This window comes from Pseudorca crassidens, chromosome 1, assembly GCF_039906515.1.
Source record: "Pseudorca crassidens isolate mPseCra1 chromosome 1, mPseCra1.hap1, whole genome shotgun sequence".
Taxonomy (NCBI): Eukaryota; Metazoa; Chordata; class Mammalia; order Artiodactyla; family Delphinidae; genus Pseudorca; species Pseudorca crassidens.
The window spans coordinates 22,692,892-22,717,527 of NC_090296.1; the positions used below are offsets into that span (position 1 = coordinate 22,692,892).

General features: G+C 36.9%; 1 protein-coding gene across 1 annotated transcript in view; it reads right to left on the bottom strand.

Moving 5' to 3' along the window:
- TSHR (thyroid stimulating hormone receptor) overlaps window positions 1-24,636 on the bottom strand; it is a 168,642-nt gene that overhangs the window by 60,114 nt on the left and 83,892 nt on the right. The window contains exons 3-4 of the mRNA XM_067737781.1: window positions 14,373-14,444; window positions 8,962-9,036 (exon numbers count right to left, since the gene is read on the bottom strand). Of these exons, the coding sequence (XP_067593882.1) occupies window positions 8,962-9,036; window positions 14,373-14,444 (147 nt within the window). The remainder of the gene's footprint in view (window positions 1-8,961; window positions 9,037-14,372; window positions 14,445-24,636) is intronic.

Below are 24,636 nucleotides of genomic sequence, written 5' to 3' on the forward strand. Positions count from 1 at the left end.
AATTGGTAGCTACTATTAATAGGAGTAACAACAGCAACCGTCTACTATATGCTATTGGCTTCTTTATAAAGGAAATGAAATAGAAGATGGATGTGGCTAGTGTTTCATCAATTTACAGTTACAAATCTTTATCATATGTACACAATTTACAGTCATAAATCTTTATCATATGTACACTTTTGGGTCCAACCAGTATCCTAGCTGAAATTTAGAACTCAGGAGAACTAATTTGTAACCACTTAGGACCCTCAATAATTTGCAAAGAAACCTGCCATTCTTGTAGTTTTCTATTACAAATTCTCAGTGTCCCACCTCTTCTGGCCATCTATTGCTGCATAACAAATTACCCCAAACTAAATGGCTAAAATAACAACCATTTTATTATAGCTCACAATTTTGTGGATTAGGATTTCAGGCAGTGCTAAACTGGGCAATTTTTCTGCCCCATGTGGCATCCCCTAGGATCATTGGTTGGTATATAGCTGGTGTCTGTATCAATCTGGAGGGTGCAGGGTGGTTGTGCTTCGATGCCTGGCTCTGATGCGGGTTGTTAGAAGGCTAGGTTCAGCTGGCTGCTTCTCCATCTCCATGTAATCTCAGGGCCTCCCCATATGGTCTTCCCATCAGTGTAGCTGGACTTCTTACATAGTGGTTCAAGCCTCCAAGAGTCTAAATTAAAAGCTGCCAGTTCTCTTAAAGACTGGGCCTGAAAATGCATGATGTCATTTCCACCATAGTCTGTTGAAATATTGGGCAAAAGTTTCAAAATTTGAACAAAACCAGAAATCCATAGATCCAGGAAGTTCAGCAAACCCCAAGCAGGTTAAAGACAAAGAAAATATCACCTAGGTACATAATTTTAAAAACCAAAGATAGAGAGAAAGCCTGAAAAGCAGCCAGAGATAAACGGACACGTTATCCACAGGAGAACAATGATGAGAATATGAGTGAACAATGGAGGCCAGAAGACATGGAAAGATACCTTCAAAGGGCCAAAACAAAAAACTGCCTTGCTAGAATTCTATACCCAGCAAAACTAATTTTTAAATATTAAGGTAAAATAAAGTTATCTTCAGATAAATGAAAGCTGAGAAAATTTGTTGCCAACAGAACCACACTAACATGCTAAAAGAAGTTCTTCAGGCTAAAGGGAATGATTGGATCTACAGGCAGGAATTAACACTGGAAATATTAAATATGGGAATATATGTAAAAGACTAGTTTTTCTTTACTCAAATTCTTTAAAGGTTAATTAACTCTTTTAAAAAATAGCAATGTGGTGGGATTTATAACATATATAGAAATAAAATATATGACAAAACAGAACAAAAAATGGGAGAGAGCAAATGCAATTATAATTTCAAAAGTTTCTTACATGATATGGGGATTGGTATAATCGTTCTTGGTAGACTATGATAAGTGAAGGATGCATATTATAATCCCTTGAGTAACCACAAGAAAATATTACAAAGGGCTAAACAGCTAATAGAGGAGATAGAACAGAATACTAGAAAACAAAAACAAAAGCAGAAACAACCTGATTAATCCAAGAGAAAACAAAGGAGGAACAAAGAACAGAGAAGAAAAATTGAAAACAAATTGGAAAATGGCAGGTTTAAATCATATCAATAATTACAGTAAATGTAATGGACTAAAAAAAAAGGGTAGGGATTATTAGACAGAAAAGCAAGGTCCAGTTATGTGATGTTTACATAAAATGCACTTTATATATAAATATATATAGTTATTGAACACCATTTTTTTCTGTAAAATATAGTAGCTATTTCAGAGGATTGTCGCAAAGATTGAGTAAATATGTGTGTTGAGCATTCAGCATAGTGCTTGGGACATGGTAAATTCTCCATTAAGGACAGCTAAACATATATGCATCTGTGTATGTTCACACATAATACTAAATGTTCTATCAATTGTAATTTTCATTAATTCAGACTTCTTCAGTCTTCTACTTCAATTCATGATTTTAAAAGTGCATGTTTAGAATATATCTAATTGTTCCCCGTTTTTTGGTTTTGGTTTGATGGTGTGAGTGATTGGCACACAAAACACACTGCCTTGTGGAAACATTTATTATTGTCTTCACACATTTGCATTGTTCTCACAAATTTTAGTAAGTTCTATAAAGCAAAAATAAAGGGTTCAATCATAGATTCAAGTGAAGGGTTCATTTAGGTGGGATCAAGGGTATGTGTAAGTAATACTTAGGCTGAAAAAATAATCGGTAGTGTTAACCAGGTAAAGAGAGAGAGAAAGAACTTTCTGGACAGAGGCAAAAGGATGTGAAGGCCCCAAGGTGGAGAAGATCTTGGACTGTTCAAGGAACTAAAGAACACAGGTGTGCAGGAATGGAGCAAGATGAGGAGACAGAGGTGGGCAGGGCCGGCTGAAGTCCTGGGCGTGGAAGTTTATGTTGAAGACTCTGGATTTATCCTAAGAGAAAAATCACTCTGGCTGTTGTGCAGAAATGAAATAGAGGAAGCCAAAACTGGAAAAACCAGTTCGGCTATGAAGTTATTGTAGTCCAAGCAAGAGATGATGGTGGATTGGACAAGGGTGGTGGCAGCGGAGAGGAAGAGGATGAATTTTTTATGTATTAGCGTAGTAGAATGGACAGGACGTGGTGAAGGATTAGAAGTGGGTGATGAGGAAAGAAGGTATAGTGATCCCTTCAGGTGTCTGGGATTTGCAGTAAGGTGAATGGAGGTGCCATATACAGGCTCAGCAAGTATCAGAGGAGTTACAGATTTCAGGAGGAGAGGTAGATTTCAGTTTGGGGTATTTAAGTAGTGAGAGAGATGTAACACAACTGAGGAGATGTCAAGTAGACCAATAGGTTAATGGTCCAATACTTAAAAAGTGAGGCCTGGACTAGATGTGTAAGTTTGAGACTTGTTGGATAAGATCACATGGGGGAGAGTGTGGAGTGAGAAGAGGACACAGGACTGGGCCATATGGAACCCCAAAATTTTGAAGTGGGGAAGGAGGAGACACCAGCAAAGGAGAATGAGAAAGACTGACCAGCATGGTTGGAGGACAGCTGGGAGTGTGGTATCACAGAGCCCAGGGGAAGAGGGTTTGGATAAAAATAGAATAATCCACTATTTTGAATAGTGGATTATTGTGTATGTTCAGCTATAAGATGCAATTACCACAGCTTTAGCACAGTGTTAAACATACCGTATTTATTGAATGAATGGGTAGCTTTGTATCTTTGGAAACCTAGCTCATGGTCACTAACAGAAGCAATGTTTATGTTCTACCACCCCAATTCATATCAGGGAATAAAATCTAAACATGAATTAAGAAGCTGTCTCAGAGGACAAATATTGAGCTTTGGCAGGAAAAGTTTGAAAAGGCATTGGAGAGATGATTAGAAGTGGGGATGATGAAGTGTGAGTTCTCCGTAGCCCTAGATCAGTCTATTCACCAAATCACATGGTCAGAAAGGGGTAGAGAGAGGGCAGCTGAGGAAGGAAATATATTCACGAAACAGAATAACATTATGCTCTTTAACTGCTGATGTGCTCACTGAGGCATTTCAATAAGCACTGGCAACATGCACTGACATTTGAAATCAGTGCTCCTTAGTTTTGTACCTACCCTTGCAGCAAATCCAACATGGTGAAGAGCTATTTCCTAAATAAATCAGAGGGCTTTAATTCTGTGCTCAGGAATCCCAGGAAATTTTGGTTGACAGTACCATGCGGTCTGTGGATTAAACAAATTATTGATGTTTGGCACCCAAAGTCTTTATTTATCCTTCATGTTGACTAGAACCATTTGCAGATAATAATGTTGGATACATAGTAGGAAAATTTGAAGAATGCAAGATGCATTATTCTCTTACTTTCTAAGATATTAGGCTCTAAATACCTCATATATATAAGGAAAGTATCTTTTTAAAAACCCATTTTCAAATTCATCCTTGTTGTAGTCATTGTATTTAATAGTTTCCTTTGCTTTTGGAAGTTAACACTTTTGCTCAGAGAGGGAAAATGGATATTTATAAGAGAAATATTAACAACTAGAACCTTTATGAGAAAAAGGCTGTAATAAGACAAAACAGTTGCTTTTAAGAGATGTAGGATTTATATAGAGCTTTATTACAAATCAGTTGCCTTGAGTTTTTGGTGAGTGGGGCAGAGAAGCAAAATGGGTGATAAATGGACATTATATTCGGAGTCTGGAGACTTGGTTTTGAATTTTAACTGTTGTTCTTAATGACCTGAATTCTCAGTTTTCTTGGGTATTGTTCTACTTTCTTTGGTTTTAATTCACTGTTCCTTTATACATTTATTGTGAAAGCTATATAAATGAATTATTTTCAGCCTTTTTTCTAATATATACATTTTCTTCTGGGTATAACTTAAATTGCATCCTACAGGTTTTGATTTGTCATATTTTTATTGACAATTAGTTAAAATTATTTTCTAGTACCTGTTGGGATTTCTTCTTTGATCCATGATTATTTAGAAGTGTACTACCTACTAGTCAGAGAATATGGTTGATTTTAATTTTTTGTAAGCTACTGAGATATTAATTTCTTATGAGTATGATTATTTACTTTTTTGGTATATATGTTCTATCAGATAAAGCTATATTAAACGCACACTATGATTGTGGATTTATCTATTTTATTTTTTTAGTTCTGTTACTTTCTGCTTTATATGGTTTGAAGCTATGCTCTTATAGACATTCAAGGTTAGAATCATTATATCTTTTTGGTACAGTGTATAGTAATCCTTTTATATCGTAGTAAAATTTCTTTTTATATATAGCAAGGCTTCATGCTTTATATATATTGGTATATTTATATCAATTTTCTCTTGGTTACTGTTTGCATGTTAATATTTTCATGATTACATTTTCTATCTTTCTATATCTTTACATTTAAGGTATGTCTCTTATAAGCAGCATCTTTAATTAACCTATTTGGCAATCTTTGTATTTTAATTGGAGTGTTTAGTCCTTTTATGCACTTAATGTAAATATTGGTTATTTGGAGTTAAATCTACTATTTGTTCCAGAAGTTCTTTATTTCTTCTAATTTCTTGCCCTTTTTGTATTAATTTTTATTATTCCATTCCTCACTATTATTAGCTTGTTATTTATCCATTCTTTTACAGTTATTTTAGTTTTTGCCCTATGGATTAGAATATTTATTCGTTATTTGTAAAAGTCTAATATAAGTTAGTGCTTTTACCATTTCCCAGACAATTCAACGAACTTAGAATGCATTAATACTATTTAAAACCCTCCCATCGCTTTGTTTGCTATTGTGTATTTGAATTCTGTGTATACAGGCAGTCCTTGCTTTGCATGGTTCCCATATGCATGAGGTTCAGTTACCATTATTTAGTTAAATTTAAATAATAACTGGTTCCAACCACATGGTTCAAGTTTGTTACCACAATATATTAACTATGAATAATTGCATAAAGTACAAACTTTGCTGCCAGATCTTCAGTCCACGCATCACTATGTAAGTAACAGATGCACATCATGATAGGTGATCAATTACACTGCTCCTTTCAAAGTCATTGGTGATAGGTCACCTAGCATCTATTATTCAGTTCATACACAAACAATAAGGTGTGCAGTTGTGTTGCCTCCATGACTCTCAGTGATAAACCCACACAACATTTTATAAAAGAGGATAATTGAAAGAGGCAATTGACCAACAAAGATGGAAGAAACAAAGAAACAAAATGTGATAGTGCTGGAAGTGAAATTTGAATAAATGTAAATAGAATCATAGAAACTGCTAACCATGGGAACGTCCATAGTGCCACCATTTGAGAGACTCTAGACATTTAATAAGAGGAACTTAAGTGAAGGTGCATTATTGACATAAATAAGAAAAGTGGTTGTGAATAAAAGAATGAAGATGTCCCCAAAGAAAAAAAAGAACTTACATTAAAGGGACTCTCAGAAATATTTTGACATTGAAAGAACAGAGGATAGATATTGGAAACTGATCCAGACCTAGAAAGGAGTATGACAATTTGCCAAGACAGTGACGTGATACTCTCTTGTAAGTTATATATACAACAGAGAAAAATGTGTGTGCTATTCAAACTACTCTTGATAAGCTTTTTAGAAAGAAATAAAACATTTTACTTCTAAATGCTTCTAACGTTTAAAATTACAATGTGCTAAAAATATTAGTTTTACTATTTTTACTTTCCCCATGCATTTATAACCCAATAGTAAGAGAGATTTTAATGTTTTGACAAGAATTTTTGTCACAAAAAGTAATCTTTTTATCATTGATTAAGATCGCTTTGCACAGTTTCAGCATGCACAGTTTTATGATCCAACACTATCATGCAGAGCAAAGACTGCCTGTTTTTTAAACCCCATAAGACGTTTTGTTTTGTTTTGTACAGTCGAGGTTAATTTATATTTAGCTCTTTTGTTCGTTTGTTTTTGTTTTTTGCTTTTCATTTCCTCCTGTACCTCTGTGCTATCAGGTAGGATTATTTTCCTTTTGCCTTAATAATTCCCTTTAGCAGTTTCTTTAATATGAGCCTAATGGTGATGAATCCTCTCAGCTTTTGTTTGCTTGAAATGTCTTTCTTTTGTCTTCAATTTCAGAGAATCTTTTTGTTAGGTTGGCTGATATTTGCTGTTGTTATTTGTGTGGTTCTCCTTTTTGCAGATATCTTACTTTTTGCTTTGTGGATTCCATCATTTCTGTTGAAAAGTCAGCTTTCAGTCATGTTGTTACTTCTTTGAAAGTATTATGTATTTTTTTCCTCTGGCTGCTTTTTATGATTTTCTCTTTCTTTGATTTTTTAGCACTTTTACTATGATGTGCCTTGTTGTGGTTTTCTTTGTATTTGTCCTTTAGGGGTTTGCAGTACTGCTTACATTTGTGACTTGATGTCTCATGAATTTTGGAAATTTTCTTTCAAATATTGCTTCTTTCATTCTTTCTCTTATTTTTCTTGGGATCCAGTAATAGGTATGCTAGACTTTTTAGTGTGCCACATATTTCTTTTTCTCTCCATGCTTCAGGTTGGATAAATTCTTCTGACCTAACTTCTAGGTTACTTACTCTCTTTTGACCTATGTATATCTGTTGTTAAACTCATGTATTTAGGTTTTATTTTAGTTATTGAATTTTTAAATTCTAGAGTTTCCATTTGATCCTTTCAAAAATATTTTCCAGTTCTATTCTAAAATTCTCTATCTTGGCAATTAAATTTTTGAATGTCTTGATCATAGTTATTTTAAAGTCTGTCTGATAACTCCAATATTTGAATCTCTTGTGGATCATTTTCTATTGTCTGTTTTCTTCTCTTGATTTTTGCCATAAATTCTTTATTTTTAATTTTTTTTTGTATGCTTGGTTATTTTTTATTGAAAGCTGAGCTTTAGTCTTTGTGAGGACTGATCTATTTCCCATTATACCTTACTTCTGGGAGGAAGCTCTTTTTGGCATCCCAGCTAAAATCCTTGGGTGTTTACCAGGAACCATCTCCTTAGTAAGCCTTGAACTCCAGTTTTTATTTCCCTAGCTCTATGAGACTGCCTAAACCTCTGGGCAGCCTCTCAGCTGTTGTTTACAGTTTAGAAAGTACTTCAAGAGGAAAGTAATCAAATGTTGTTTTGGGGATTTGCTTCTCTCCCCTTAAGTTCTTGCTGCCTTCATAACACTCAAATACCTTTAAACAGATTTTTTTCCAGCTCCTCTAGTTGTTTTCAAACCAATGGTTGATATAATAATGTCCGCTAGCCTACCATAGCTGGAGACAACTTTCTGGGCCTCAGTATTCTTAACACATTATCGTCCGGGGGATTTTTGCAGAAACTAATACCTGTGGCCATAATACGTCTCTGGTCAAAAATGTGTTAAAGGCAGCATACTGTATTACATAGGGAAAGAAGATTTGAGTCACATATTTATGATGTAAAACCTCTGACCCTATCCATTAGTAACTCTGTGACCTAGGATAATGTATTTAGTCTCTCTACATTTATGCTTTTCTTAAATAAATAATACAAATGATAATCTCTACTTCACAGGGTTGTTTTTTGAAGGTTAAATAAATAAAGTACTTAAATGTTCAGCATAATGTTTAGAACATACTAAGTATTCATAGATGATAAGTATTTTTGTTCTTCATCAAGAAAAGAAAGTTAATATTTCATAATACATGGCTGCTTAAAAGAATGTAATGTGATTATTTGTGTAAAACTTTTTATAGATTGCAAGGTACTACAGAAATAAAAACAGAATAATTATTTATGAAGTGTATTGATTGGTTTTATGTGGGAGGCACTGTGCTAAATGCTTACATGCATTATGTCATTCAATATTTATAAAAAGCATATTAAGTTGGAACTCTTATTACCATTATTTTACAAATGAGGAAACTGAGGTTAGGAAGGATTACATGACATGTCCAAGGTTAGATAATGAGATTGCTGTGACCTAACCACTAGACCACCAGGGAACATCAAGGTTAGACAATGACAGGCAAAGAAACCAGGGTTTTAACCCAACTCTGACCAACTCCAAAGCCAGAGCTCTTAACTCCACTCCTGTTCTAATCTCACAAGGCTACATTTCTCTTTCCTAAATGAGGGAAAAAAGTTAGTTTTTGCAGAAACTTGCACAGGCCCTGGAATCCAGTAGATGGTCAGTAAATATTTATTGACTTACTGATATCCGTGTCAATAAAATCTGTTGACACAGTAGTAATAGAAAGAAATGACAATTCAAAAAGAGGACTTCTAATTTTGTCTTTAACTTCCAGCCATGCAAGTTAGAATTAGGATGAATTAACATAAACTGAGAGTGAGAACAAGTTAAGAATTGAATATAAATGGAAATTCTGACCCATGTTCTAGTTGCTATTGCCATCTGGAGCCCCCAAATTATCAATTAAGATTGGCTGTGGCTTGGATTCATGCTTCACTTTTCATTGTACTTACATGTGAGTCATTTTACTCAAATTGTAGAAGGAATGTGATTCCAGCCGCTGCAGAGTTGCATCTATTGACAAGTAGCTGAACATCACAAAAATATAAAACAAAGTAGAAAGTTAGTAGGGTTGTGAACTGCAAACATACTATTAATTTTGATGTAACTTCTTTGTCAGGGGCTTCCCAGGTCATGCAACATGCACAACCCTCATGGTTTCTCCCTAATTATGTTAAAATTAGTTATTACTTTTTTTAGATCCTGTTTTATCTGAAAGTTTCCCAATTCATTGGACCTATTCATTCTTCTGGTTTCATTCAACAGATACTTCCTTTAGAAGCTTTCCCCAAATTTCCTGATTAGGTCAAATCTTTCATAGTATATCCTCATGGCACCATGAACTTCTCCTTCCACTAATTATCACAATGAAACTTTGCAAGTGTTTGGATGATATGTGATTGATGTCTCATTAGAGTGCCAGTTCTCTGAAATGGGGAACTGTCTGTTTCTGATGGACACTGAAGGTACACCCAAAGTACCTTTCATATTGCTTGTCATGTAGTAGACTTCCAATAATTATGGATTAAGTGAATGACTGAGTGAATGAATGAACAGGTGAGTTACTCAAAATAGCAGAAAATGAAAGACGTTAGAAAAGAATTCACCAATAAATAAGAGGCATTTTTAATGGAGTAGCTAATTGCATGAGGTCAGAGATGTAGTTACAAAGAAGATGAAGAAAAAGCCACATTTCTCTAGTGGAACATTCCATAGGGTGGTGACTATATATTCTCTCAAGACTTCTCTTCTTGATTTTGAGAGGCTGAAAACTCAATATTTATTTTGAACTTTGTAATTGAAAGGCAACACAAATAAGAGTTTTAAGTACTAAAAAGGAGAAAAGAGAAACTTCTAAATACAACTTGTCAAGAATACATAAGGGATGATGTTTCAAAAAGTCTCCTAAATTCTATCTTGTAATAAGAATGACTAATGCAGCCAAATTCAATGACTGCTTTTTATTGAGAGGCATTTCTATGACATTTGGGAAAATTAATGATTAACAGATGGTGTCCACCTGTGGCCATAGCAGAGCTTCTCAACCCTGGCCATACAACTGAAATATTTGGGAGGCTTTTAAAACATAAGATGTCCAAGACTCGGTCCAGGATAATTAATTCAGAGTATTTAAGGGATGGGGCAAACATTTTTATTTTTAAAAAGCTTCCCAGATGATTCTAATATGCAGGCAGGGTTAAGAACCACTGGCCTATAGTTTGAATTGAATCTGCCAATAAAATATTTTCATTAATACAATTTTTATAAGAGGAGTGCTGACTGTTCCATTTGAGTGTTTTTCTCATGGGTATTGTGTGTATTCTAAAGGTCCTGTGCTTTCTGTTGTGAATTATCTATTCTCTAAACAATGATCCTTTGATTTATCAGGTCTCCCAAGTCATTGCCACTTGTAGATAACATTACATAAATTATTTTGATCCAAATATCATACCTCTAACATAGAGGAAACCACTGAAGATGTTGAAAAGAATTAATTTATCGTGTAGAGATTGTGGGGATTTATAATGGATGAAGCTGAGCCATCTGAAGGACAAGATTAATTTTGAAGGCTGCAAACTTGTTTTCCTAACTTTGCATCATATCCACTGCTCCAAATTTTCTCCCGAATTTCTTAGTTTAGGAGGTGCAAAGCTTTCTTAAGGTTTTAGTCATTCAGCACATGTCATGATCACTGAAGTTCCAATTTCTCCAACTGAATGATACCTCCTTAGAGGACTCTTATAGCTTGGTTGCGAAGACAACATATAGGAACCATTTATTCAGTGGGATAAGAGCAGTGATTCCCTACTTGCTTATCCCATTTTTATAATCAGGAAAAATCAGATCCCACCTCCTCCTCATATTTCTTCTAAGCATGCAAGTCTCATGTAATAACTAGAGTAACCATATCATTAATCATCCACAATAGGATATTTTTGTGAGTTAATGCAGGGTGCTATTAATAATTATGCCAGAATAATAGGTGGGAATTTGTACTGTTCCAGGCAAAGCTACCTGGTGATCTCTTGCCCCATAGATGTGACAGCTCCCTAACTATTATTTAGGTATGTGTGTATGCTTTCATTCAACAAATATCTATTAAACATTCACTATATGTCAGTAAATGAGCATTGACCATTCAGACCTGTTCCCTAGCTTCAAGGAACTCACAGTAGTGGGAGATACAGACAGGTAAATGGGATTAATATGTAGAGTGATAAATTCTCTGATGGGGTTCAGGGCACACTTAACCCAGACTGGAGAATCTAAACATAGTCTCCCTGGAAGAGTCCTCATCAGGACCTTCAAATCTGCCTGGATGTCCTGAATATCCCAGTCAAACTTCCTTCTTTTATTGCCCATCATTTTATTTCAAACCTTCTCAAATTTCTAACTCTGCCCTTTCTACCCAAATATTAGTAGATAATCTTTTTAATAATTTGTAGAAAATATTGAAACCTTGAGATGAGAATTCCTGGAATCCCCCTCTAATAAGCCTATTAATTTACCTGCACCTGCCCCATCTCTAACTACTATTTCTCGTTATAGTACAAAAGGTGTCCATCTTCCTGTAAAAGGTCAATCCCTCTATTTGGACCCCATTCCCTCCTGCCTTCTTAGGGACCTCATGTTCTTAAAATTGTTCTTTCTTCAGTTTTTTTTTAAGCCTCTCCTCTTTGATGCCTTTCCCTGGTCCCAGTTACTTCTACCTGTTTATGACTCTCAAGTCTTAATCTCTACCAAAATCTCTCCTGAGTGCCCCTACATACCCAGAATTTCCAGTTCTCCTTAGTCTACTTTGATTTTTTTTTCCTTTTTGCCATATCCATATTCCCTTCTGTATTAATTTATTATGTTTTTGGTTCCTTGCCTATTTCTTTTCGTTCGAATGTGAACTCCACAGGGGCATGGCTCTCTGTGCATTTGTTCCCTGATGTATCCCTACCTCTTGGAAAAATGATTGATATATACCAGGGACTGAATAAATATTTCTTGAATGAATTAATAAAAGAATTTTATCCTGATATCTATTAGACATAGCTGCTGGATGCCTCAAAGGCACCTCAAATGCCACAGGCCCCAAATTGAATTCCTAACTTACCCCCTGTCCCTCCACAGCAAATGCACAGAAAACTTCTCTACCTTGGCAAATGTGCTCATCAACCACACAGGTGTCCTAGTCAGAAATGTCGTTGAAATTCTCCGTTTCCCCCTTCAAAATCAACCAACTTTTAAGTTTGTCCGCTCTCCCTTATTTCTCAAACCTGGCCACTTTTTCTTTATTCCCACTCAGCCTTCACCATTCAACCTGCCGTTCCCTCTCCCCAGGCACTGCATCGACCTCCTCACTAACTTCCTGTCTCCAGCCTTGCTCCACTTCCACCCCTTTTCAATAGCCCAGCCAGGGAATATTTCTAAAACATCTGATCTCTCACTTCCCTGCTTATAATCGTTCTGTGGCTTGGTCCTTAGGGAAGATTTCAAACTCCTTCAAATGATTCACAAGGCCCTGTACTCGCTTCCCTCCCAATTTTGTTTTTCTCTACTGTCCCCACTCCCAGCCTAAGTTCCAGCCTCAACAAACTTATTTTTAACTTCACTGACATCCCTTTTCTCTTCTGCTTGGAACTATCTTTCCATCTTTTGTTTTTTGGCCAGATAATACACATTGCAAATTAGGCACCATTTCCTCCAGGAAGCCTTCCCTGACCCCACCCCATATCCAGGTAACAGACCTCTCATATGAGTTCCCAGGTCACCCTAGAACTGACCCCATCATGGCACTTATCACTCTCTTAGGAAGGAAACTGGAGGCTCCATAAGTATTGTCTACTGTTGTACGTGACACATCTAGCAAAGCGCCAGGCACAAAGTAGGGCTCAATAAATATTCATTGAATGAATGAATGAATGAATATAGCCAAGTAGAGACACCAAATAGGCAATTGTATAGGGGAGATCAGGGAAAAGGAAGAGCTAAAGGGGAATTTGAGGCTTTTAGCTTTCAGACCACTAAATGGTGCTGCTGTTACAAGAAGGAGTAGAGAGGGAACAGTTTAGGAGGAAGATGATGAGTTTATTTTGGATATGTTGTTTGAAGTGTCTGTGGGACATCAAGGTGACACTATTTGGAAGGAAGTTTGTAATACAGGCCTGAGCTGCAGGAACAACTCAGGGCTAGAGATACTCATTTAGGAATTAGTTGTATTAGGTAATAGTGAAGCCAAAGGAATGGGAGTTTTCATTCAAGGTGCGGAGGGTACAAAGGAATTAGGACAAAATAAACAAAGAACTGGTATGTAAGTAACTGAATGAAATGAAATGAAATGAAATAGGAATCCAGGAGAGGAAATTGAGGAAGAGTAGTCAGGGTAAGATGTTAAAAAGAGGGAGAGAACAACAGCAGGGAAACCAAAGGAGGCAAGAATTTGAAAAAGGAAGGGCTGGTAGAAAAAGAAAAAACTGCAGAGATGTTCAGCTGGGATGGTTTCTCAGTCTCAGCACTACTGACATTGTAGACTAGATAATGCTTTGTTGGAGGTGGGGGGCATCCTATGCCTTGTAGGATGTTGAGTAGATCCTTCACCTCTACCCCTTAGGTGACAGTAGCACCCTTCTCTCCAGTTGTAACAACCAAAAACATCAAACGCTCCTGACATGACACAATGGACACTCAATAAATGGTAATGAAATGAATAAATTTAGCCAGAGACCACACGGGCTGGTGGTAATGTCATTGGTAGGCCTGGATTATCTGCATTGCTTGTCAGAATCAACTAAATGAAATAAAGACCTGGCTCATTTCAGACACATACACTCTTTGTCAATGCAACATGGAACCCCTTTTTCTCCTCACTCTTGAGTGTATAGCAATTCAGTTTTCTATGATTTCAAATTTTCAAATTAATTTTAATTATTTTTTAAAGTGAGAAGTCTGAAATCACTGGCTACATTTATGACAAAATGTAAACGTTTGTACTAGTGGTGAAAAGAAAATCAAGAATTGGTAACTGGGATAGATAGATTAGAGATAGATATAGAGATCTGTTTATGGGAGAGATTCCTGGCTAAGGTTTTGCCACATCTCAAAATATATTGAAATACATCAAGAATTATTAAATTCTTAAGGCCAAAGGAATTTAAATTTACTTTAGGTTTAAAAAATCATTTAGGAATTAGGGAATAAATATGTAGCCAAATCAAATAAACATCTTGTACATAAACTTCATATATATTGGAAATGTAGAACGTTATTGACTTATGCAAGTGCGATATATAACAAGTATTTTTCTTGATAGAACACATTCAGAAAATAACACGTCACAATTGCAAACTTCTCTTTATATTAAAAAAAATTGACTTACATCCTGGAAATATTGGGCAGATTTGAAAATGCATGACTGGGAATGGTTTTCAGATGAGTCTCTATAAACTTCCTATGAAAATAACAGTTACACAATTAGAGTTTAAATCATTAGACTTTTCTAGTAACCCACCTTAATTATACAGAACACATTATTAGAAGTATGACAATCCTTACAATGTATACTTTATCATACATAAGCAAGAAAACAATTTTTCCCCCAACAAAACAAGAATTGAGAGTGAGAATCAAATGCAGACAATAAATCTTCAAAATTTGCCTTTGAATTATCAGTGAACTAGTATGCCTTGTATAACATCATATTTAATTTGTTAATGGAAGGGCAACATAATATATTCATAAGTTTATTAGGACTACTGAATTCACGGTCAATGGAAATATCTTGAAATGCCACCAGAGTATGTATTAAGAGGATTAAATGCACTTGATATATCTTAAAGATTAAATATAGTGGTATGATTATAATCTTTTTGCCCAAGCAAAGGTCTCTTCAACCATTACCTTGATCTTATCGTCAACTTGCTGCAATTTGGAAATAAATGACTGACAAGGAGCTAATTCTTCTCGGGATCATGATGTCTTTGTTGCATATGCAACCAAAAGGTTGTGCCTTTTCTTCCAGTTTGCTTTTTTGTTACTTTTCAGAAGGCGGAGAGTGGTTTCCTTACTCAATGAGACCTCTTTATGCATTCCAGTATGTCTCCACCTTGATCCTCCATTTTTTATTGTCTTTCTTTGTTATAGCAACTGCTTGAATAGAATTCTGTATGGAGAAAGGTGTACTTACTGTTCTAAGCTGGCTTTGCAAAAAGCCAATGCCTCACCGTGCTTATCCTCTTCTCCGCGGGTCTGTTTTTACCATTTAAATGTTGGTAATTACACACTGTTCATTTGCTACCTTTTTAAAAGACATCATACTGAGATTGTGTATTTTTCCTTCTAGGCTACAGGGTTTTTTCTCTGTAATCTATTTCCTTGATCTATGTACTCTTTGAACTACTAATTTTTGCAGTGATTGAAATATATTTAGAATTTCTGGTTTCTGGTTCTGCATGACTGGAGCCTGGAAGTCACCCCTCCCTCCTAACAGTAAGCAAAAAGTTGAACAGACTGAAAAATCAACAGCTCTTCTTGGATCTGTGGGACAGGGGAAGACATAGGGCAAACCACTGTCCCCAGGACTGGAGAGACAGGTAAATACAAGGAGTCCCTACTTCCCAGAGCAGAGACTCATGAGCAAAAACTATAAGGGGGAACCAGTGCCAGGGTAGGGTAGGAAAACCTGAGCTGTGATTGACCAATTGCCAGAGGTGCAGTGCAGACAACTCTGAGAGTTGGAAATTCTAGGAGAACCTAGTCACAGGCGACTTCCACAATTTTGTGAGATTTACCTCCAGGAGTTCCACAAGATTCTAAGAGTAAACACTAGGGAAAAATCCCTTTGTGCTTCTGTCACAGGGACGGGAAAAGGAACCATCTGGAAATACAGTTGACCCTTTAACAATGGAGGGGTTAGTTAGGGGCACCAATGCCCACACAGTCGGAAATCCACGTATAACTTTATAGTTGGCCTTCAGTATCTGCAGTTCTGCACCTGCAGATTCAACCAACAACTGCTGGATCAAGTAGTATTGTAGTATTTACTACTGAAGAAAATCCACGAATGAGTGGACCCATGCAGTTCAAAGCCATGTTGTTCAAGGGCCAACTGTACATCAGAGCACTCTGTTTTTTTTAACAAGGCCTACCCTCAGGGGAAACTAGTTATCCAGACCCTGTGGAAGGGAAATACACAACTACAGCTCACTCTAGCCATTCTGTCCTACCTAGGGGGGAGAGAAAAAAACTGAGAAACACTTGTGAAGTTCACATTCCAGAGGCATAGGCTCACTAAAATACCTAATCACAGGAATATAGAACACTACCGCTCCCCTGACATCTTATCACCATGTTACTAAGACCTATTTATAGCCATTCCTTTTACCCAGTACATCATGTCTGTCTATCAAGAAATACATCTGTAACTTACCTAATCAAAGCCTCAGTAAAACCAAATTAATTTATAAAAGGGGGCAGAGGGAGGCAACCTGAATGATAAAAGGGTAGATTGTCAGCCCTTTGCAACACTGGTGATTCAGCATAAAGTGCAATATGCCTTCATATGTTTCCAGAAATTCAGGTCCCATAGATTACCTGTACTCCCTCACAGGTCTCCCACTTACATTCCCTTAATTGGATTGATTAAAAGCCTGTTGGTCCAGATCCAAGTTTCTGAAGTTAAAAAGAAATGAGAATAACAAGTCGTTGGGACTAAAATCTCCCAGTAAAATTGGGCCATGCCTAAGAAAAACAAAGGATAAGGTACACACCTGTTGGGTATCACCCGAAGAGACTTACTTAAGCTCACAGATAGTCTTACTTATAGAGCATGTCCTAAGGCATGGATATTGAGGGCATATTTATCTAAGATTTTGCACGCTGCTTGTGGGTAATGCGGATTTAATTTGTAACTTTCATTGGCTAAAAATTTGGGGGTTTATTCTGTCTTTAAAAGTAAAGAAACGATACTTAATTTAAAAGAAAATTAGAGTAACAATGGTTTCAGAGAAGTTTGACTTGGAACAGAAATAACATCTAAATGCAATTTAATAGCCTTTGGTTAAAGTTTCAAATAATGTTTATATCATTTTCCAATATATGAATTTCTGAAATTTGTAATACACGTTTCTTGGATTCTCTCTTTCTCTTTCACACACGTAAACACATACACACTTTAAGTCAGAACAAAGATCTTTTACCTACTACTGAGTTGGTTGTAGTTGATGGAGTTCAGGACACACTATCCCAAAACATATTGTGTTGGCATACTGAATACTTTAAGCTGGAGGAATCTGAGAAGCAGAGGTGTAGGAAGGATTCTCTGACTCCCCTTCACACTCTGAAGCAAGCCCTAAGACCCTCATGTGAGAGGTGCCCTCCCCGGAGGAAAGGAGCAGCCTTATCACAGAAGACAGAGGGATGCCGAGGGGATTCTGAATGAACAGACCTTGCAAATTTCCCCTAGTTTACTATTCTCAGTTCATATCCCTTTGTCCTATCACATTTTCCCACCACTTTCCTATCTTCATTAAACCTAGCATAAGAATGCTCAAGTTTAATCACTTCTTCAAGTCTTCATTTCTTCATAAATGCTCCCATGTCATGTAAAACTTGCATTAAATATATTTGTATGCTTTTCTCTTGCCACTCTGTGTTTGGTTACAAAGCCCTAGCTGAGAACCTAGAGGAGTAGAAGGGAAATATTTTTTTTTCCTCACCAAATGCAGAACGTGTTTTAAAAGACAATCATTTTTGAAATGCTAACATTTTGCTTGATTGCACAAACAAGATATTCTTCTCAGCCAGATTTCTCATCAAAGAAAGCCACCCATATAAATGCACGGATAAGAATTACGTATCTCAGTACAGCTGTCTTACTAATGATACAATATGCACAATATTCTTTCCATTGTCTATATTTTCAAAAGCAGAACTTTATTCAAAGTTTTTTTTTTTTTTTTTTTTTTTTTTGCTTTACGTGGCATCTCACTGTTGTGGTCTCTCCTGTTGCGGAGCGCAGGCTCAGCAGCCATGGCTCACGGGCCCAGCTGCTCCGCGGCATGTGGGATCTTCCCAGACCGGGGCACGAACCCATGTCCCCTGCATCGGCAGGCGGACTCTCAACCACTGCGCCACCAGGAAAGCCTGTGATTACTGCTTTAAAAGCAGATGGGAGAGGAAAGAAAGCAAATGATTGTAATTATTTGGCCAAAATGTTTTATTTTACTTTCAGAATACATTTTGAATATTTTTGGAAGAGAAAAATACATATCTAAGAGTATATTCTTTTGATAAATACATTAGAAAAGCTTCAAGGTGTTATACTATTATCCAAAGGATTAGCATCAAAATAATGTTTATTTCGTATGAAAATACACCAGGTACAGAAGAGACTCTGCTTTTTAATTTTTTTTTGATGGTTCAAAATAAGAAGGCAATGATTATTCTCTCTAAAATAGAATGAAAAAACTCAGAAGGCTTACTTTATACAAATAGTATCGGTATTTACTATTAATGACTAAGGCATCACATATAAGTCATTGGGGAAAAAAGTTTACAGCTATAGTTTTGTATCCTAAGTGGACTATGTACATTTAATAGTTAAACAGGTTGGCTTTAAGATATGGAAATTACAAGAGAGAATAAATATTTAAGCTGCTGATGTAATTTAATTTGTTTTTCTAAGACTTATTTAACCAAGAAGTATCAGTGAGAATATGACTTAGAGTCAAATGTTTCCTTTGGGCTTTGAGCAGGCAAGATTTATATTTCTCAAATATCTGCATTTGGAAGCTGCAGTGCAGAAATCGAAATGCATGTGAGATGCCACTGATTGACTTACAGATTTTGCCGAATAGGATCCAGTTTTAAGTACCGTCTTTGTTCTTGCAGTAGCGATGGAAGAGGGAAATCTGATTAATGCTACTAAAGAGAGCAGATAGTTCTCTATGTTCCAAAAAGAACAGTTAGCGCAATTAAATTTTTCACAGTAATCTTGCATGATAGTAGGCTCATTTCACTGAAATTTTATCAACATTCCAGCGTCTTGTATTTTACAAGGTTTCTGGACTCATAATACATAGTTTGTGTGTCAGTGTGTACATGTGGGTGAGGTTTTAATTAAGCAATGCTTCAGGTTTCCCATTACAGCCTTTACTTGATAAAGAATGTGGAGTATGAGCAGATGAGCCAGACTGAATCTCATGAGTTGAGAATCCCTGCTGATCTTCTTTGCCATGGCTGAGCTTGTGTGGTCCAGAAACACCAAACTTTTCACTTGTGTGTCACATTTTTGGTCTCTTGGCAATCAGGCTGAGAATATTTTATTTTTTTATAAATTTATTTATTTATTTTTGGCTGCGTTGGGTCCTCATTCCTGTGTGCGGGCTTTTCTCTAGTTGCTGTGAGCGTGGGCTACTCTTCGTTGCGGTGCGCGGGCTTCTCACTGCAGTGGCTTCTCTTGTTGTGGCTCATGGGCTCTAGAGCACAGGTTCAGTAGCTGTGGCGCACGGGCTTAGTTGCTCCAGGGCGTGTGGAATCTTCCTGGACCAGGGCTTGAACCCATGTCTCCTGCATTGGCAGGTAGATTCTTAGCCACTGTGCCACCAGGGAAGCCCAGGCTGAGAATATTTTGTGATTCTGCACCAAGCTTGTTTGTTTAATATTGTCATCGGCATTTCTTTGTTTTTTTTTTTTTTTTTTTTTTGGCATCCTAACCACTGGACCGCCAGGGAATTCCCTTGTCATCTGCATTTCAAGGGCTCCTTTTTATTTATTTTTTTAGTTAAAAAAAATTTTAGGAGAAAGTATTTTTTATTCAGAATTACATTAATTCTATTTTTAACAGCTTTGTGGAGGTTAATTGACATACAAAAAACTATACATAATTAATGTATACAATGTGATGAGTTTGGCCATATGCACCCATATGGGTTTCATGCACCCATGAAACCACAATAAAGGGAATAGACATATCTATTGCCTCCAAAAGTTTCCTGTGTCCCCTTTTCTTTGTTTGTTTTTTCTTGGTTTTCGCGTGTGTGTTAAGAACATTTAACATGAGATCTACCTGCTAAACAAATCTTTAGTGAACAATACATTATTGTTAACTACAGGCACTGTGTTGACTAGCAGATCTGTAAAACCTCCTTTTTATTAAATACCTGTTTCAATCAACTGATAATTCATTTAGATGTGCCAAGTGTGACCATAAAAAGTACTGGCAGTAGAAGAAGAGAGAATTGGTGCAAATAATCCAGATACTTATATATTGTGAAGTTGTACCCTATAAACCGGACAATATTAAATATGACATTTATTGTTTTCCCATTGTTTCTACTTGGCTGAGAAAAAAATTCTCATTGGTGAATTTGTTTTACCACTGTGCCAATTTTTTTTTTTTCTAACTCTGTGGTGAGTTGTGAGAGAGTGCAGCAAGCAAAGGGATTAATATCAGGGATGTAGACCCAGAAGAATCACACAGTCAAATAGTTGGCACTCTCTACATAGAGGCCGTATGTTTAACTATGAACAAATTTTAATCTGTACTAAGTTGTGTTTTCTGGTTTTGGTGGTAGAGTGGGATTTCAGTCAGGGCTGCTGCTGAATTATTTACAAACAGTACAAAAATACCAGGTGATGCCTGCAGCGCAAGGTGTGAAACTGCAATACCCAGATTCCAGAGGCGCCTATGAGTCCTCATTTTGGGACAGACAGTTTCCGTTTGGGCTTTAATTTTTGTGATCCGAGACTTAGAAACCCAAGCAATGGCCTGACAGATCTGGCTTATGGAAATTGTCCAGCTTACGTCATCTGGGAGAGAGTTTTCTATTTATGATGCTTGGTTTCCAGATTGAAAAATACATATTTAATTTAGTTTTATTTCATTTGGGATACTTATTGTATTGAAATTTTTTCACAAGTATAATTTGTGTCCAGTAAGATGCACAAATCTTAAATGTCTACTTAGCTACTTAAGGGTATACCAGTGTGTCAATGAAAAAATTAATCAATAGTCAGTCTAAGAATGAAATGGAAATTTTTATTTGAGCCAGTCTAAGAATTATAACCCAGGACACAGTCTCTCAGAGAGCTTTGAGAACTGCTCTGAAGAGGTAAAGGGGAAGGCCAGTATACATTGGATCTTGGTGAATGGGGTATATACAATCAAACACACATCTCAGTAGAAATTTGCTGCTAGTCACGAGGAACAGATGTCTTAGTTAATGGTTTAGTGCTTTTCTAAGTATGGGAAGATGCAAGAATCCAGGTTTATAAAAACTTTCCCCTGAAAATATCTATCTGAAGGTCTGTTCTGCCAGTTTTCCCAAAGCACAGAGTGCCTCTTCCTGATCTTCGCCATGAATTCCTTTCAAGGTGTATTGCAGGTCAGCGACTGCAGTGGCTAATGTGTAGGCCTGGATAGTGGACAACATTCTTTCTTTCTTTATTTTTATTATTATTATTTTTTGCGGTACTTGGGCCTCTCACTGTTGTGGCCTCTCCCGTTGCGGAGCACAGGCTCCGGACACGCAGGCTCAGCGGCCACGGCTCGCGGGCCCAGCCGCTCCGTGGCACGTGGGATCCTCCCGGACCGGGGCATGAACCCGTGTCCCCTGCATCGGCAGGCGGACTCTCAACCACTGTGCCACCAGGGAAGCCCAACATTCTTTATTTTATAATCCCTTCCCTTTCGGTCTTAATTTCAACCAAGGTTTGGGAGGCATTTCATGAGCAATTTGTCCCACGGTGCTAGGAATGCTCACCCCCAGGTCAGGTGAGGATTTCGTTGATAGGCCGTTCAGTGTGCTGTTACTGAAGCAGGCCCTGTTAACAGCAGCCCAAATCCTCTGGACTACCTGTCTGTCGGGGTCCAGGAAATGGTTCCCTCTTGTTGCTGCTTCTCATAATTAGAGTTACACTATTACAGCAATTGATCTTAGAATTATAAATTTGATCAATTAGATTTCAAGGTGCCTAATCATCATTAATTTTATCTGAGCCTCAGTCACACATCTGGTAATATAAGAAACAATAATCTTGTACAATTAGGCAGAATACAAGTATATGACTAGTAATATTAGTAGGTCATCCGTTAAGTATTTAAGCTAAGAACTTCCACTGGGTGTGGGCCAGTATCTCCCCAGGTCGTGTGAATAGTCTGTTCCACACCAATAGCTATCTTTAAGGGAAATGATACACTGGCAATGTACATACAGTTCACCAGAGATGTCTGCACGTACAGGGGAGTAGTGAGTCATTGTGACTCCTTCTAGGATTGAGAAAGGAATGTTATCTTCCGAGGAGTTACATGGCTGGCGCCAGAAGGAGAAAATTGATCTTTAGGGTTGAGCAGTTATTTCTGCTGTTGGGGAGGTCTGGTTAACCTATAATGTAGACACACAATGTGCACTAGAGGGGAGGGAGGAGGCCAAAGGGCAGAGAAAAATTTTATGTTTAAATTTTTCTTGTCTTACCTTAAAATATGAATTTTTATTTCATCCAGTATAGGTAGGTATACTTATACTTTACATATGAACACATACATCCATGTGACGAGGACCTAGATCAAAATATAGAATATCTCCATCATCTGAGAAAGTTCCCTTGTGCCCCTTTCCAGTCAGTAACCCCGTCCCTCTCAGATTGCTCCTTTTGTTAACTTCACATAAATGTAATCATACATTAGCCACCCTTTTCTGTCTGGCTTCTTTTGTTCAACATAATGGTTTTGAGATTCGTCCATGTTGTTGCCTGTATCAGTCGTTCTTTTTTATTGCTAACTATGAATACACATCATTTATTTATTCATTCTATAATTGATATTTTTCCAATTGGGGTTATTATGTTTAAAGCTTCTATGAACATCCGTGTGCCAATTTTTTATGGGCATATACAATCACTGCTCTTAGGTAAATACCTAGGAGTGGGATTTATGAATCATAGGTAAATATATACTTAATTATAACAAAAACTGCTGGTTTCCAAAGTGACTGTACCATGTTCCCTCTTACCAGTGATGGATGGGAGTTCCCGTTAACTCTGCATCCTCACCAACACCTGGTATTATCTGTCTTTTAAATTTTAGCCAGACTGGTAGATGTGTATGGAAATACCAATTGGTATTTACCAATACCACATGATTGGTATTTTTAACGGCTAAAGGATTTGGAGATATGCACCGTCATGTAAAAAAGTATATTTGTAAACCCAAGTGTGAAGGTTAATTTTGTGTGTCAACTTGACAGGGCCATAGAGTGCCCAGGTATTTGGTTAAACATTATTCTGGTTGTGTCTGTGAGGGTATTTCTGGATGAGGTAAACATTTGAATGAGTAGGCTGAGGAAAGTAGATTTCCCTCCCCATTGTGGATGGACCTCATCCAATTCACTGAAGGCTTGAATAGAAAAAAAAAGGCTGTATAAGAGAGAAAATTCTTTCTCTCTGCCTGCCTATCTTCCCGCTGGGACACTGGTCTTTTCCTGCCTTTGGACTCGGACTTAACTGGAACTTACATAGAGTCTCTCCTGATTCTCAGGTCTTTGGACTCAGACTGGAAATATACTGTCAGCTCTCTTGTGTTTCCAGCTTTCCAACTGCAGGTCTCAGCCTTCTCAGCCTCCATTACCATGTGAGCCAATGCCTTATTGTAAAAAATCCTTCTCCCTCTGCCTATGTCTCTGTATATAGAATATATATGTATGTATTCTGTTTCTTTGGAAAATCCAGACTAGTACAACAAGGATGTAAATTGAAAATGATAAATATCTACATAGCTCTGAGCCAGGCACTATGAAAGTACATTACATTTATTACTTCATCACCATAACAGCCATGAGAGTTATATAATATTATTATCCCCATTTTACAGATGATGATCTGAGATACAGGAAGGTTAAATAACTTGCTAAAAGCCACACAGCTGTTCAGTTGGAGAGCAGGGTTTTAATCACAGGCAAAAAGACATCAGATTCTTCAGTATACACTACTGCTGTTCTGCAAAGTATGAAATGTAGATGATAATAATAATACCTACCTCATAGGATTGCCATGAAGATTTAACAAATTATTGTTAGAAGCACCTAGAACAATGTCTGGCACATAGTGGTTGAACACTAGATGAATTGTTTTTTTTAAAGAAATAAAAACATACAAATCTGTTTGCCAATGTATGAATCGATGATGAGAAATAAAACTGTCACATGGACCAGAGTAGTCATGATGCCAAGCCCGTGTTTTCTTGTGAGCAGACTATTGTAGGGAACCAAGACAGATTCAGAAGGTTGCTTGTAGAGCATGAAATCCATCAAAAGAAGGAGAGGAACTCACTTTTTTAATGCTCTCAGGCTAAGAGAGCCTAACATCACCACTTCTTACAAGGAATGACCTTGCCTGTGGGATCACAGCACTTTACATTCACTGGTTTAAGTTTCATTTGTCTTGGACATTGACTAGACAGGAACTTCCACAATTCTCATGTGTGACTCCACTTTCTCTCTGCGTTTATGGCTGATCAATTCTCTGCCAGATGGATATTTTCTTCAACTAGATTGCATGAGGTTGTTGTATTTCCTTTAAGAGATTTTTTATATCTCTATTATGATCCATTATGTGTTACTTTAAAAATTTCCTCTATTTCATTTGTT